This window comes from Myxocyprinus asiaticus, chromosome 37 (genome assembly GCF_019703515.2).
Source record: "Myxocyprinus asiaticus isolate MX2 ecotype Aquarium Trade chromosome 37, UBuf_Myxa_2, whole genome shotgun sequence".
NCBI lineage: Eukaryota > Metazoa > Chordata > Actinopteri > Cypriniformes > Catostomidae > Myxocyprinus > Myxocyprinus asiaticus.
In genome coordinates this window covers 21918444-21935808 of record NC_059380.1, presented here as the reverse complement: position 1 = coordinate 21935808, position 17365 = coordinate 21918444, and the positions used below count along the sequence as shown (strand labels likewise).

At 38.0% G+C, this 17365-nt stretch overlaps 1 protein-coding gene across 1 annotated transcript in view; it reads right to left on the bottom strand.

The window, feature by feature from the left end:
* Nucleotides 1-6100: 6100 nt before the first annotated feature.
* LOC127427632 (receptor-type tyrosine-protein phosphatase gamma-like) overlaps nucleotides 6101-17365 on the bottom strand; it is a 375831-nt gene continuing 364566 nt past the window's right edge. Inside the window, exons 27-29 of the mRNA XM_051675308.1 lie at nucleotides 13452-13594; nucleotides 10818-10953; nucleotides 6101-9195 (exon numbers count right to left, since the gene is read on the bottom strand). Coding sequence (XP_051531268.1) covers nucleotides 9049-9195; nucleotides 10818-10953; nucleotides 13452-13594 — 426 coding nt within the window. The 3' untranslated portion in view covers nucleotides 6101-9048. The remainder of the gene's footprint in view (nucleotides 9196-10817; nucleotides 10954-13451; nucleotides 13595-17365) is intronic.

Here is a 17365-nt window from a genome sequence, read left to right as displayed (position 1 = left end):
AGGTGGACATGTTTTTTTAGTGCTGGATCAAGTAAGAGCAAGGGAGTCATTATATTGATTAATAAACATCTACTATTCAAATGTCTCAAACAGACTAAAGATAAATTAGGGAGAGTCATTATTGTTTTAGCTGAAATTCAAGGGCAAAGGTTGATTTTGGCTAATATTTACACACCTAACACTGATGATCAGGGATTTTTTATAGATCCTGAAGGGATGCTGCAAACCACTGGCACCCCTCATGATATAATATTGGGAGGAGACTTTAACTTTTGATGGACTCAGTCCTTGATCACAGTGAAGCAAAAGTGTGTAAACCCCCTAGAGCAACATTGACGCTTCACAGGATGTGTAGAAATCTTGGTCTTACGGATATTTGGAGACTTTTGAACCCATCTGGTAGGGACTATAATTGTTTTCATCAGTCCATAAGATTTATTCTAGAATAGATTTTTTTTTTTTTATACACAAATCCCTCATTTCATCTGTTGTTGATTGCTCAATTGGAAATATCTTAGTCTCAGATCACGCCCTGGTGAGTTTAGAGGTGTTGCCATATACAGAGAAAAATAAATCATATAGTTGGCACCTTAATGTGTCCCTTTTGCAAAATCCTGATTTCCAACAAATGTTAAAGACTGAAATCAATGAGACCAGCTGGTCATCAGTATCCTTTGTGGGCGTGGCTCGGGAGGCACTTAAGGAGGTTCTTAAGGGTCGGATCATACAGTATGACTCATTCATCAAAAAATCCAAAGCATGAGAACTCGTGGAGTTGGAAGAGAATATTAAAAGTGCAAAGGCAGAGCTGAAGCGCCGTATGTCAGCTGTTGGCCTCAGAGAATTGACCCAATTGAAATATAGATATAATACTATTTTGTTGTGGAAAGTGGAGTTTTGGTTATTCAGGGCAAGACAATCATACTTTGAGTCGGGGGACAAAGCAGGGAAGCTTTTGGCTAGATATATAAAGCAGAGAGAGTCTCTTTCTATCATTCCCTTAGTGAAATCTGCTGATGGTGAAATTTTTACCTCAGCCATTGATATTAATAATGCCTTTAAAGAGTTCTATCTTGATCTCTATAGCTCCACATCTTCGTCTACTGATGAAGATATTAGAAACTTTGTGGAACCATTATAACTCCCTAAACTGACGAGTTAGCAAAAAAAATTCTCTTGATTCTGAGATAAACTTGGAAGAGCTTGGCAGGTAATTAAGGCCTTGCCTACAGGCAAGGCTCCGGGGCAAGATGGCTTTGCAGCTGAATTTTTTAGATCTTATGCTACAGAACTGGCTCCACTTTTGTTAGAAGTTTATATGGAATCATTAAACAATGGAAAGCTTCCCCCAACCATGACACAAGCCTGGATCAGTCTGATTCTTAAAAAGGACATTGCAAGTGTAAGAGTTACCATCCAATTTCCCTGATCCAGTTAGACATAAAAATATTGTCAAAAATTCTGGCTAACCGATAAAGTAAAGTTATGACATCTCTTATACATATAGATTAGGTGAGAGATTATGAGAGAAAGATTTAAACTTGGTATTGGAGGAGGGAGTGTGGGCTAGGATTCTAAAAAACATCAAGTCAGCATCTAGAGATGCAAGGGTGCACCTTATGCAATTCAAGATTTTACATAGATTCTATTGGACCTCCTCTAGATTGTATAGGCTTGGTCTTAAAGACACACCCACCTGCTGGCGATGCCAATCAGAAGATGGAGACCCAAACCATGTTTTTTGGTGGTGTGTTAAGATTCAAGAATTCTGGTTGAAGGTTCAGAGATTTATACATATTGGGCACTCAAATTTCATTTTGCCCCAGACTCTGTATTTTGGGTGATGGGGTGGTCATCAATATGGGTGATAAATACATAAAGAATTGGGTTCTGATTGGTAGGCAGGTTATTTTAAGTGGATGGAAGTCGGATGGAGCACCCTCATTTCTGGAGTGGTGTGCGGAGATGGGGAGAATGGCAGCTTTCGAGGAGGTGTCAAGTAGAAGGCTGGGATTGTGGGATTTGTTTGATAGGAAACGGGGCAATTATTTAGCGTTTTTGGGGGACTCTCAGGGAGGGGCTGTGGAGAGAGAAGTTTTGTTTTAATTATATATGATTATTGTATTTTCTTTTTTGTTTTCTTTTTTTTTGGTGTATTCTTATATGTGACGACAGGGGTGTTCGTTGGGGGTCAGGGTTGGGTTAGTGATTGGGGAGGGGGAGGGGTAATACTGGGGGGTTAAATGTTAAATGTTGATTCAGTGTATATATGTTGTTTTCCTTTGTTATATTTCTGTGAATCAATACAAAATGTTAATTGAAAAAAAAATAGAGAGAGAAATCAAACAGGTTAACAGACAGGGCAGGTGTGACAAATGAACTAATAATAGTCAAACAAGGAGGCGGGGTATGATGCAAGATTGAGAGACATGTGGCAATACAGAAACAAAACAAAGCCACATGCTCTCACAAGACACAGACACCCGAATGGCACGAGTGCATATCGCCAAGACAGTATGGCAACATGCGCTCATGTCAACCGACAGATAAGATAAGAGAATTCATGGCAACGCTAACAAAGCAATAACATGCATTCTCACACTAGACAAAACCTGAGCATACAACGCGAGGCAAGCACCACACGATGCATGCAACAGGCGACAAAACGAGACAGGACACCTGTGCGAAAGCTCGGCCACAAACAAACCCGACACCTCAGACCAAAGTGACCAAACCTTAGCACAATGTGAAGACAGCTTGCAACCTGGGCACGCAGCACAAAGCGAGAGACAGACAGATTATTGACGTGAGTGCATCCTGCCAAGGTGACATAAGCACAATGCACTCACGCCAATACAAGACAAGACATAGAGCATGAGCATCCGGATCCCAACACCAAAACCGAAACCAAACAGGGAAGTCAGGATCCAGACACCATGCTCTGGACATGAGACACGAGACTGACCGAAGAGCGCATGGCAGGGAAAACACAACCGAAACCGTGCACTCACACAAAGACAGAAGACAAAACACAAGACAGACACAGAACAATGATGTCACGACCCTGTCACATAAAAACCCAGACTGACAGAGTGACAGGATTGTGACATTACCCCCCTCCTGCAAAGGGACGCCTCCTGGCATCCCATAAAGGGGAACATCAAACAATAGATAAGACAAACAGAATGAGTACTAACACAAAACAGAAAAAAGAATAAAAGTAAGGGAGGGAAACCAAGGATTAGGTTTAAGGAAAGGGGCAGTGTTTGGCAGCCTGGGAGGAGGCCTCAGGACAGAGGCAGAGTCCGGTGGTCTGGTAGGAGGCTTGTGGTAGGGAAGAGGGAGGAGATGAGGGTGGCAAGGACAGGAAGGGCAGCAGACTGGGCAGCGTCCGTTGGACAGGGGTCAGAGGACTGGGTGGCAGCCACTGGACCGGGGTCCGGCAGTGCTGTGGCCGATGGGAACTGGACTGACTCGATGACCGCAGGGAACAGGACAGCCTTGTCGGCGGCCTCAGGGAACTGGACAGACTCAATAACCATAGGGAACAGGACAGGCTCGTCGTCAGCCGCAGTGGTCGGTAATGCTGGCAGCGCCTGGAGAACGGCCTCTATGGCCATGAGCGAAGGCAGGGAAGGGAGAACGGCCTCCGTGGCCATGAGCGCTGGCAGAGACTGGGGAACGGCCTCCGTGGCCGTGAGCGCTGGCAGCGGGATATGAGAAGTTATTATATTATTGAGAAAATTACACACATTAGCTTTAAAGCTCATACAACTAATTACATATATATTTTTTACATTTTGTCAAAAAAAATGTAACCACTCACTGAATTACAAAACAAAACATTTAAATACAATAATACTTTCTGCATTTCTTTCTTCTTCTTTAGCTTCTGTTCTACTCTTATCTAACTCTCGAAACTTGGCAGTACTATACTGCAGATATTGTTTGTGTTTGCTTTTTGGCCTTAAAATAAGCTTCTTTTTATTTATGCAAAATACAATATTCTTGATTTTTTTCTTTGATTTTGGGGTGAAATGTGACCAAGACATGCTCAATGCAAGATTCACCCATACTTAAGTTTAGGTTAATATTTATTATTTTATTTTTTGTGGCGCTCGACACAAAGTCAACAGAGCAGCAGAATGGAAATTCAAATGGCTAAGAACGGACTTGTGCATCATGATATGTCTGTTTACTTTTGCATTGCTTGGTTGCAGCTAACAGAAGTTTTTTGTTTCTCTCATTTCTCACAGCATGTTCAAAATCTGAATTTTGAATTCAAACACACTATTTGGACCCTTTTAGAGTGCACAGCAACAACATTTCAAGCATTGTATGTGTTATTTGTACTACACCAAACGGCCTTCCAGACAGAGATTACAGACTGACTTCCCTTTTAGAATGATGTGGCACATACTTAGAGTGCCATGCCATTCAAAAGTCCACTTTTCCGTTTTTATGATTAAATACAGTTTTTTTTCATGACAAATTATATGATTAACCTTACAATTTGACAGCATGCTCTCAAGCTGGCATGGATCCACAAGTCCTGATGATCCATGCTGTCCCAGCCTGATTTGATAGTGCAGAACCTTTAATATTTCATCAACATTTTACATAATTATGTTTCTGTGTTTAACCTTTTTTTCAAAATCCTAAAACATCCTGTTTATATCCAGGTTTTCATTATGGACTTTTGAACAGCACTGCATGTTGAATGCCTTAAATCATGAAAAAATAATAACAGTGGGGATTTATAAAACACAGATTAGATAGATATAAAAGAGGTAAATATGACTTAAATAGTCCAGTTTAGGTTATGATTGATATGATGCATTATTTGATTTGTTTGATGTAGACTACAACCTCAAATGAAAAGACAGTAGTTTACATTTATGACAATGGCAAGGTTTGTTTTGGCTTGTTTTGATCCTGCTTAGAGAAACACCCCTTCAAAACCAACCTGCCATATTTGGCAATGTAAGAGTACAGTTACAGATCAATATGAAAGATGCAGTAAAAGTATGTGGCTGCCAAAATATTGGTACACATTAAAAAGGCATAAATATCTTTGCATTATATTAAAATTAACTAAATGGCATTTATTTTAAAGACAAAAACACTAAACATTTGTTTTAAGCCAATTAATTCTGAGAAAAGGTCCATTTGTTTTCTGATGTCATTTGGTTTGATATTTTGTATCTACTGCAATGGAAATGAATACACTTTTAATGCCTGACATTTTGGGACCACTGTACACTTTACTTGCTGCAAGCATTACAAAAATTTATGTTCTACTGTGGTAATAAACAATTCTGTGATGTACTTTGTTAGGTAGTAGAAGTCATAACTTTCCCTTCCAAAAAACACTGTTAAAAATTACTCCAAATAACCACATCCACAAAACAATCAGTAAAGTTTGGACGTTAAAAACACGCAATCTGACAGTCCTTTTGTCTGTGTATTGTTTCATTTAGTAATTAACTTTGCTTTGTCCTTTGCATTGTTAATGGCTTCCAACACATAATTAGTTTTGTCTCCCCATGATTTTTGTCCATCAGCATTTGTCCTGATTTAAATCTATAGTGGTGGAAAGCTAAATCAGATATTGTAATAATTACAGCAATTTGGACCATTCAGACTATTTTCAGAGAGCAAAGGGAAAAACAATACACAAAACTGCCAGAAGGACTATTAAAACCTAAAATGTGAACAATGGGAGGCAGTGTTACACTTCAAAATTGCAATCAAAATAAGACAAAATGCTCCAAATAGAACATGTGTGTACTAGTGAGCGCCATTGAGTTAACATCTCAGAAAGAGTTATTTGGCATTTTTAACTTTATTTTGTAAGGTGCTAAAAAATTAAGGTTATAACTCGCTGCTTGTTTTGTGGCATACTACTACTTTTGTGCTCCTGTTATTCTGTGGTTCACTGCAATGAAAACAATGAACAAAAATAAATATTTGCACTGTAGTCCATTCAGCAAGTTTGATATAAAAATTTTTGTAATCGCAATATAAAACTAATTAAGTACAAATCTCACACATCAAATACAAACAGACTCACTCACTCCACATGGAGATCTACTTAAAGTACATCAAAACGCATATTTTATTTTATGTATAGCAATACAATTTACATATTAAATAACACTATAATAGAATGCTTCGATATAGCTTTAAAGAAAACAAAAAACAAAACAATTTTTTCTTTCGCTTTGTGTTATTAATTCCAGGTTACAAAAAGAGGATGCGATGGTGATACCCACCTGCTTTGTAAGGGAGAAAATTATTCTTTGACTTACAATAGCTATTCTATTGCACTTCTGGACAAATAAACTGATTTTAACTAGATTCAAATAAAATAAGAAAAAATAAAATAAAATACCACAATCACTGCCTTAGTTTATGATTGACGTGAGTGTGTCAGCATGTGTTGGAATGTGATGTCAGCCAGCTGCTTAATGAATCGGGGACATTTTTCAGTAACCATACAACTCAATGTGAGAATTAAACACAAAAAACACAAAACTAAATTTTTATATGAAAATATAAAGTTTGTGGCTATATATCAGGATAAAAGCTTTAACGAGGGGTTAACAAGGCAATAAAATATATGTACATTTTCTTACATGATAATGCAAACATTTTTGCATACGCAAATGCTAGGTCAAGAAAAGGAAAACACCAAAGACATTAATGTTAGAAAAGAATTTAAAATGCAACATGTCACCTCCAATTACCTTACATGATATACAAGCAAAGTCAGAAAATTACCCCAAATGTTGGAGAGATGTGACTTAATTTTTAGCCTCATTTTTAGGAGAAACAAGACATGAACTGAATAAACACTTATGTGTGTCCTCTCCATCTTAACATCATGACGTCATCACTGTCATCAAAACATTTAAAAAGACAAACAAAAATTCAACAGCTTACTTTTTTCCACATCCAAAGATTAGCATTAGTATACATTCTCAAAAACTTTAATGTAATTGCATTATCAAAAACAAAATAACAATGACCTGTCAACCAAACAAAATTTTAGTGGAGAATTTTGGCAAGGAAACAAAATGAAACAAAACAAAACATTATTTCACCCATTATTAGGCTCATCGTTTTCAACAGTTTGTAATGATTTTCTCTAGACACTACCAAAACATTCTTCTTAAAACTACTTTATCCAATATTAAAAATAAAGACTTGCCAACAGATTTTTATGATTAAAGTGAATGATGGTTGTAGTCTTTGGTAAAAATTCATGAATCACGAGTCTCCCATTTGTCTTCTGTTAGCAAGGCCATTGTATTACATGGCATGAGAGAAGTTTTCCTTGTGTAATTTGGGGACAAAACTTGACTTAATTATGTTAATGTGTTATGTTTAGTGTAGAAATGTTTGGATTGAGTCTATAGTTTCATGTGGATACTTTTTTGAGTAAAACCAGTCAATACTACATAATACATACCAATATCTCTCTCTCTCTCTCACACACACACACACATACCTGCAGAGGTGAAATGAGACTGTACAGAAGGCATCGAGAGACTTGTATACATTATTCTCAAAGTTATGGGATGGCTTATGATAGTGAGGAGTTAAAACAATTAGAACAAAACAGAGTTGTAAAATATTACAAAATGACATGGGCAGAGAATTCATTCCTACATTATGAGTATAAGAAATGATTCACATAATGTCATTACCTATTCAGTTGCACCAAAGTCTTTCTAGAAAGTCCACTGTCGGCCATCTTTGGAACGCTCTCAGGAGGCTATTTCCAGTCATGCCAGTGCAGCTCCTATCTACTTGAATGGGAAAAGATCGAAATTTCCTAAACGGTTGGTAAAGATTACGATCACAGGACATATTTCAAAACAGCTGTAAAATTCTGACAACACTGGTATCATAAATTGTGCTTCTTTACCTAAGATTACGCTACAAAACCGCAACATTCTCAGCCTGTATAGCTAATGCGCATGCGCGTTGTCGAGATGATTGACAGGCGATGTCTGTATCTAAAAGGTGATTGGCTCTTTTAACTGAAAGGCAGGACTTCCTTTCTACATCCATTGGCTATTCCAATTTCTCCCATTCATTTTCATAGAAGTGGCCCATCTCTGCTAAATAATCTCTTGTTGCGCTCAAGAGACAAAAGTTGCAGCTTGCAGCATAAAGCAATGGAGAAATCAAACCAGCAGGGGGTTCTAGAGAGGTCATAGGCTCTGTACCGCCTACAAAGTGGCAGGTCCCTTAACCAAGCATTACCAGAAACTGTGATGGCTACTCATCGAGACAGTTAACATTTACAAAAGCACAAGTTATCATGATATACGATATATTCATATATATTAAAAGCGGAATATGAATCATACAAAATTTCACAGTAGCTGTGTCAATACCACCTTTCAAAACGATAATAGGTTTTGAGTAGAAGCATAATAAGTAAAGAGATATTTTGTGGGGAGAGGAAAATTAACAAAGCAAACAAACAAAGCAAAACGAACATATTGCTCGAATTTGACGAAGCTTTATGGTGGGTCTTCGCTGAGCAACGCAAGTAGAACTTTGGACACAGATTTAATCTTCTTTCAGCTTTTGAGGTGTGTGTGGATGACATTTTTTGTTTGCAGTGATTATTTCTAAAGCCTCAGAGAGAAGCTTTATTATGGAATGTCAAAATAAGGGGTGTGAAAGTGAGATATAATGAATTACAGTGAGACAGAGTGACTGATAGTGACTGAGATGGTGGAATAGGCAGTAACACTGATATTTTCATAGTGCAAACTAGACAGAACTGTGTTTCGTTTTGTTTCGCTTGTTGTGAACTCAAAAACGTTGGTGCAAATGTTCAGTAGGATAACATTAAGACATAAAATGGCGAAAAAATAAATATCAAAAACTTTTTGTAAGTGTAAAAAAGTAATCAGGTTATTCTTTTAACCAAGAGTTCTGACAAAAAAGGCCTCAGAAAAAGTCTGTCTTAGTCCTTGACGTTTTACAAAGTTAGATTAAGTGCCTCTTCGCGCCTGTTCAGGGGCTTCAGACGAGGGACTCCAGGCTTTCCGCGGCATCCGATTCATCAGACATTGCCATACTGCCGTTTCTGTCCAGGGACATGGGACTGCATCCATTCTCTTTAGTGCTTATCAGGCTGAGCATAGCTTTGTAAAGGTACTGATACTGTTCCTAAGAGACAGAACACATACACATGGACTTCAGAATGAGGCAGAGAGGAATGTTCTGAACAACAATTACATTTTTGATTATACTAGATTAGACTAGGCTATTGCTAAGTGTTTATCTACTGCCTCCAAGTCAAAAGAGTCCCAAGATATGGCTTGGGAAGTCTACGGGATGTTTTGTCGTCACCCAGGCAAAAATAGTTAAGAAAAGTAATAGCACACCACTCTTGAACAAGCTGCACAATATGAGGTATCATTCATGATTTTAGCACAAATGGTATGGAATGAGTTGCATGACAAATCTTAATACTTAAGGTTAGCTTGTTCATATCCCTAACCCTAAGAATGAGTATTATTTTTGCTATAATTTTTTTTTTTTTAACCCTTTGTTATGTTTTAATGCTTAACTAATCAAATTAATGACACTTATTTTCAATGTAGTAGGAAGGCCTGTTAATGTATCAAAATATTATGCCTAATAATTAGTCATATTATTCCATTTAATTATTTTGTATTAATAACGATGTTCCAAAAAAAAGAAAAAAAAAAAAAAAAATATATATATATATATATATATATATATATATATATATATATATATATATATATATATATATATAAACACCTGGGTTTAGGCTAAATTCACTGATTCAAAAACGTAATTGTGGATAAGAAATAAATGCATAATGCATTGTGTTGAACAGAAGAATACACAACTAAGAGGATTCAAAATATTTTTCAAAAATTCTTTGTATTTTTGGAGTACAGGTATGTTTGGTTCGGAATAAAATAAATAAATAACACAGTTATTACGGTAATTATTAAGCCAATATAAATAATGGATAAAATCATGTCTGACTTTATGCAAACTGCCTCAAACAGACGGTAAGTAGACTGCTGATTATGTATAATTGATTTGCATTTGTATCTGTCATCTATACAGGCAGGTAAGTCTGATATTTATGCCATGCAGGCTCAGAATTAAAAACTTAATGGCATGTAACACGTTAAGGACAAATAATAATCGCAAATAAAGGTGCAGTATAGTATCGCCTACCTTTCCAAGTGGATTTTCTAAATATTCCATGTGCATAATATGTAGTAATTGGGTAGAAAAGAACAACAACAAACTTATTTTGCTTTCATAGACGCACGCAATTATGAACAACGAAGCAGATATCCGAACTAAACTTTCTTAATTTAAAGTGTGCATTTGTTTCCTCAGTCACACGCCCCACGTCTGTTGTGAGAGTACGCATGTAATCTGAGACAGCCTCTGTAACACACTGGGTATTATTATAGTCATTAGAATTGATTATTAAATTCCATTTTTACACCCCTACATACATTACGCGTAAAAAAACAACAACGTAATTTCACCGCTGTTAGGCCACCTCTCTGTCATAGGGGCACCTCAGCAAAAGGACAGGGGCTCAAGCCCCTAGAGCCACCCCCTTTGCCCGTGCCTGCTGGCCACAAAAACAGTATTCCAGAGATACATTTTAACATCCTGGACAATAAGCTGAATTGGTGATAAGCAAAGAAGTATTTCCTTCTCTAAATGACTGAGCTCCACACTTTTTCAATATGACAAGTTCAAACCTGATACTCAATATAAACACTCACAATGTCGGTAAAGACTCCAGGTCTCATGAGGTTGATCATCTTGGCCACCTGGTAGACGCCCACGGCTCCTTCACTCTCCAGCTGCTGTGACAGTGTGGTAAGAGCACACAGCATCCCAGCAGACACTGCTCCAAACCTGCACACAAACGGACACACAAATGATAACGTTAAACAATTAGATAAACAATAAATCTAAAAAAGATAAAACAACAAAATGTTGATGTCTAAAACCTAGCACTAATCTTACTGTATAGGAATAATGCGCCCCAAAATGAAAATTCAGTCATTATTTACTCACCCTAATGTCATTCTAAACCATATAACTTTTCAGCCATTATTCATTCTCAAATCAAATCACTGAGCAACTGCTATAAACAGAGCACAAATCAAATATGGTGACACATCAATATCATTAAATATCACTTTCTTGTGTCATAACATTTGGTCAGGAGATGCGCAAGAACCAATGAGGTTTGATATTATTGATGTGTTGCCATATTTTTTATCTGTGCTCTGTTTACAAGAGATGATCAATGGTTTGAGCAGAGTGAATAACGACTTCAATTTTTTTCTGTTCATCATGCAATGTCATTAAACAAAAATATGACGCACAAGTAGCAAGAACTAATTTTATGACACATTTGGGTCCTTTAATAAGCTTTAAAGTGAGTTACATTCAACTACTATTGTACTGAAATCAGCGAATAGAGCATCCTTGAAAAAAATCTTCTTTTGTCTTCTGCAGAAAAAAGAAAGTCATTCAGGTTTAGAACAACACGAGAGTGAGTAAATAAATGACAAAATTTTCATGTATTCCTATAATCAAAACTGTAAACCTAATCTTAGCCTAAACCTGATCTTGCACCTCAAGGTCCATTCACACTTAAGTCTTAAGGCCCTTTAACATGACTTGCTTTAATGCTCCTCAATGCATTGAACTCAATGCATTGAGCAGCAAAGCATCAAGCTACAGCATTATCTCCAATGCCGCATTGCATGCAGGTCAAGTGTAATCCAAGTAAAACAAATTCAACTTTGACCCAGTTTGCCACTGACCTTTCGAAGGGCAGCCACCAAGCCCAATATTCATCATTGCCTAAATATAGCCTCTATACCTTTATCGGCTTCTGAACATTAAAAAAAAAACAACCTAGTCTCCAAATATAATAAAATGACTATCATTGTAGCACAATATCTCAGACTCTGCACAAAGGAGTTCATAAAAATGGTTTCTTTTTAAAATCTTGTTGTGCATGGTTTTAGTGCCAAACATTTGGGCTTGGTGTGAACAAGCCTTTAATCTGTCAATTAACATAACCATAACAGTGAGCACTTCCTGTATGTCTAACACGTAATATTTACTAAAATACACCATATTTAAAATGTCTCATTGCGTTTTATACAGAGATTATGTCCTATGTGTGATGTTAGTGCTTCCATTTGGAGTAGCCTACATGTGACAGAGTAAAACTTCTATGTCTACAAATGAGTTCAATTTCTCTCTTTCAATCTCTGAAGGTGGTGCAATGTCTCACATTATAAACCCCATGTCTATGTCTATAGGAATCAAATCCATTCCTGTTTCCATTGTTCAACACCCTAAGGTGCTGTGATGCAATTAGCTCTAACGAGAGTCCCTTAAAATCAACAGAGATCACTTTACAACAAAATGACCAACAATGGCCACTTCATGTTTATTTATTATTTTAATGAGGCCTGGTTGCTTCAACTGATGAAGCAAGGTGGACTAATTGAGCTTTTCAAAGTGTGTAATGTTACTATGGTATCATCCCTAACAGGTTTCCAAAAGATGGCTGTCTTAGTTCATTACCGCTGAAGATATAGTATGCTAGTCAGTCAAATGCTCCTCCAGCTGAAGCTGTGACAGAAGTGAAGACCTGCCTCTCCAGTGGAGCTATTTCTGCACTCACGGTTTCCCTGGTGTTTGATACACAGCTACTTCTGGGTGGAAGAAATCTGAACTTTTTGAGGTCTTAAATGAATCTTTTTTCTTTACAGTGAAAGTTGAGACTGAATTGAAGCCTCCATCCAAACTCCTGAATGAGTTGATATTGATGGATGGCCAAAAAGTATTAAGGGGTACATTTGAGAATGCATATGGCTGGATCACAATTTGCTTACTTGTGCTAAGTACACTAACTTTGGTGGTACAATGGTACAGTGATGTTATTAGATGGTATCATAATACTTTGATATAGGCCTATACAATGGGACTGAATGATTACCATATATATAAATAAAATGGCAGATACTCCAATGGTCCTCCAATTTACTTCAAAGAATACCAGGATGTTACCATTGTACATGTCGAAAATCCATGGTATTAACATGATACCATGTCCAAATAACTATGGTAATACTACAGTTATACTAGTAGTAATACTATAATAATCCACGAAAAGAAGTACTTCTGTTAATTCTGCACTTTTAAATAGCGTTGGGATTTGGCCAATTCATGTTAATTTATTTCAATTGATTGGGAAACTTGATTGTCTCATGCCAAACTCTAAAGCCAACAGTAGTTATCACTTTACACTGAGAATCTACAGGTACCCCAAGCAAAATTGTTGATTAAAAGAGCCACATTTTTCTTTGAAAGTGATCAGCACTCACTCATCGTGCACTATCGTGGGTCCGTCTCTGGTCATAGCCTCTTCTTTGATGACGTTAATGAGCTCAAAGGTGCTGCTGATGGGAGCATCAGGATTTGGCCATTTTGGACACTGAAAATGGCGAACCTCTAAAACATAATCGTCCTGAGAGAGAGAGACAAAAAGAGTGAGATACTTGTGTATGCTTTATCAAAAATATTTTAGAATGATAGTAAAGTCATCAGTATTATGAAATAACACAAATGGAAGTATGGGTGTTTGGTAGTGACCAAAAATTTTAAACAGATAAAAAATATCCTAAACTTTAGCATCTTCAAAGAAGCCACCCTTTGTCTAGATCACTGCTCAGCACACTCTGGAGATTATTTCAATCAACTTCATTAGGTATCTTCCTGGGACACTTTTAAACAGGGACTGAAAACGTTCCAAGGAATGAAAATGAAATATATTTTTTGCAGAACATAACCGGTTACTAACCGGTTAACTTTGTTCCGATAAATTGTTTTCACGAAACCAAAGTCTAAATGGTTTATCAAAGTACATTTTTGGAACTACACCACTGCCTGTTACCCCAAAAAATTAGGCTTCTCTCTTTTTAGTTGAACATGTTAAACATGTGCTTTGATTCTGAAGAAAACTGCTGCATCACACATTTCTTGGCCTTCATGCACATTGTGGATGTAGCCTTCTGTGAGATGCTGAAAAGCTTTTAGACAACTATCTATACAGTACATATATATACACCGATCAGCCACAACATTAAAACCACCTGCCTAATATTATGTAGGGCCCCCTTGTGCCACCAAAACAGCTCTGACCTGTCGAGGCATGGATTCCACAAGGCCTCTGAAGGTGTACTGTGGTATCTGGCACCAAGACGTTAGCAGCAGATCCTTTAAGTCCTGTAAGCTGCGAAGGAGGGCCTCCATGGATTGGATTTGTTGGTCCAGCACATCCCATAGATGCTCAGTTGGATTGAGATCTGGGGAATTTGGAGGCCAAGCCAACACCTTGAACTCTTTGTCATGTTCCTCAAACCATTCCAGAACAATTTTTGCAGTGTGGCAGGGCGCATTATCCTGCTGAAAGAGGCCACTGCCATCAGGGAATACTGTTGTCATGAAGGGGTGTACATGGTCTGCAACAATCTTTAGGTAGGTGGTACATGTCAAAGTAATATCCACATGAATGCCAGGACCCAAAGTTTCCCAGCAGAACATTGCCCAGAGCATCACACTGCCTCCGCAGTTCTGCCTTATTCCCATGGTGCATCCTGCAGCCATTTCTTCCTCAGGTAAATGACACACACACACTCGGCTGTCCACATGATCTAAAAAGAAAACATGATTCATCAGACCAGACCACCTTCTTCCATTGCTCCACGTTCCAGTTCTGATGCTCACATGCCCATTGTAGGCACTTTCAGTGGTGGACAAGGGTCAGCATGGGCACTCAGCATGGGCACTCTGTGCCGCAACCCCAAACACAGCAAGCTGCGATGCACTGTGTTCTGACACCTTTCTATAATGGCCAGCATTAAGTTTTTCAGCAATTTGTGCTACATTAGGGCTTCTGTGAGATCGGACCAGACGGGCTAGCCATCGCTCCCCACGCACATCATTGAGCCTTGGGCGCCCATGACCCTGTCGCCGGTACACCGGTTGTCCTTCCTTGGGTCACTTTTGGTAGGTACTAACCACTGCATACAGGGAACACCCCACAAGACCTGCTGTTTTACAGATGCTCTGAACCAGTCATCTAGCCATCACAATTTGGCCCTTGTCAAAGTCGCTCAGATCCTTACTCTTGCCCATTTGTCCTGCTTCCAACACATGAAATTCAAGAAATGACTCTTCACTTGCTGCCTTATATATCCCACCCCTTGATAGGTGCCATTGTAACGATTTAATAAATGTTATTCACTTCACCTGCCAGTGGTTTTAATGTTGAGGCTGATTAGTGTATATATATATATATATATATATAAATATACATCTCTGGAAAAAATTAAGAGACCACTGCAAAATTATCAGTTTCTCTGGATTTACTATTTATAGGTATGTGTTTGAGTAAAATTATTATTTTTTTGTTTAATTCTATAAAGTACTGACAACATTTCTCCCAAATTCCAAATTAAAATATTGTCATTTAGGACATTTATTTGCAGAAAATGACAACTGGTCAAAATAACAAAAAAGATGCAGTGTTTTCAGACCTCGAATAATGCAAAGAAAACCAGTTCATATTCATGTTTAAACTACACTACACCAATGTTTTAACAGAGGAAGTGTTCAGAAATCAGTATTTGGTGGAATAACCCTGATTTTCAATCACAGCTTTCATGTGTCTTGGCATGCTCTCTACCAGTCTTTCACATTGCTCTTGGGTGACTTTATGCCACTCCTGGCACAAAAATTCAAGCAGCTCGGATTTGTTTGATGGCTTGTGGCCATCTATCTTCCTCTCAATCACATTTCAGAGCTTTTCAATGGGGTTCAGGTCTGGAGATTGGGCTGGCCATGTAAGGATCTTGATCCGGTGGTTCTCCATCCACACCTTGATTGACCTGGCTGTGTGGCATGGAGCACTGTCCTGCTGGAAAAACCAATCCTCAGAGTTGGGGAACATTGTCAGAGCAGAAGGAAGCAAGTTTTCTTCCAGGATAACCATGTACATGGCTTTATTCATGTATCCTTCACAAAGACGAATCTGCCCGATTCCAGTCTTGCTGAAGCACCCCAAGATCATCACTGATCCTCCACCAAATCTCACAGTGGGTTCAAGAAACTGTGGCTTGAAGGCCTCTCCAGGTCTCCATCAACTCTTTATATGACCAGGTGACTTTGTCAGTTCGAACCAGTCTGGCCATTTTCCACTGACCTCTCTCATCAAAAAGGCGCTTCCGTCTTCCACAGAAGTGCCGCTCTCTGGATGTTTTTTGTTTTTGGCAGCATTTGGAGTAAATTCTAGAGACTGTTGTGCCTGAAAATCCCAGGAGATCAGCTGTTACAGAAATACTCAAACCAGCCCATCTGGCACCAACAATCATCCATGCGATTATCTAATCAGCCAATTGAGTGGCAGCAGTGCAGTACATAAAATCATGCAGATACGGGTCAGGAGCTTCAGTTAATGTTCACATCAACCATCAGAATGGGGAAAAATGTGATCTCAGTGCTTTGAACCATGGCATGATTGTTGGTGCCAGATGGGCTGGTTGAGTATTTCTGTAACTGCTAATCTCCTGGGATCTTCACGCACCACAGTCTCTAGAATTTACTCAGAATGGTGCCAAAAAACATCCAATGAGGGGCTGTTCTGCTGATGGAAATGCCTTGTTGATGATAGAGGTCAACAGTGAATGGCCAGACTGGTTCGAACTGACAAAGTCTTTGGTAACTCAAATAACTGCACTGAACAATTGTGGTGAGAAGAATAGCATCTCAGAATGCTATTCTGATTTGCGGGATGGCGCTGTTTTAGCCGCACGAGGGGGACCTACACAATATTAGGCAAGTGGTTTTAATGTTGTGGCTGATTGGTGTGTGTATATATATATATATATATATATATATATATATATATATATATATATATATATATATAAAATATTATACAAAATATTCAGATAATTAAAATTCATAACATTTCAAATTAATAAATTCTTGTGGAGTTAAGTATTATAAAACAATACAAAAAAGCGGCTTTAGAATACAATGTATTGTTTAATTGCATTTTACTGAACATAAGCCAATCACTGGCATACAGTTCACAGCAATCCATTTTGCAATTTCATTTGTCAGTCAGTAAGAGATTTATTATTAGGGCTTCTCAAAGGACCCGTCAATGTACACCTGCATCAGACGAAAGATTTGTTTTTATTTATTTATTTTTCTGACGAATGCTTTTGGAACG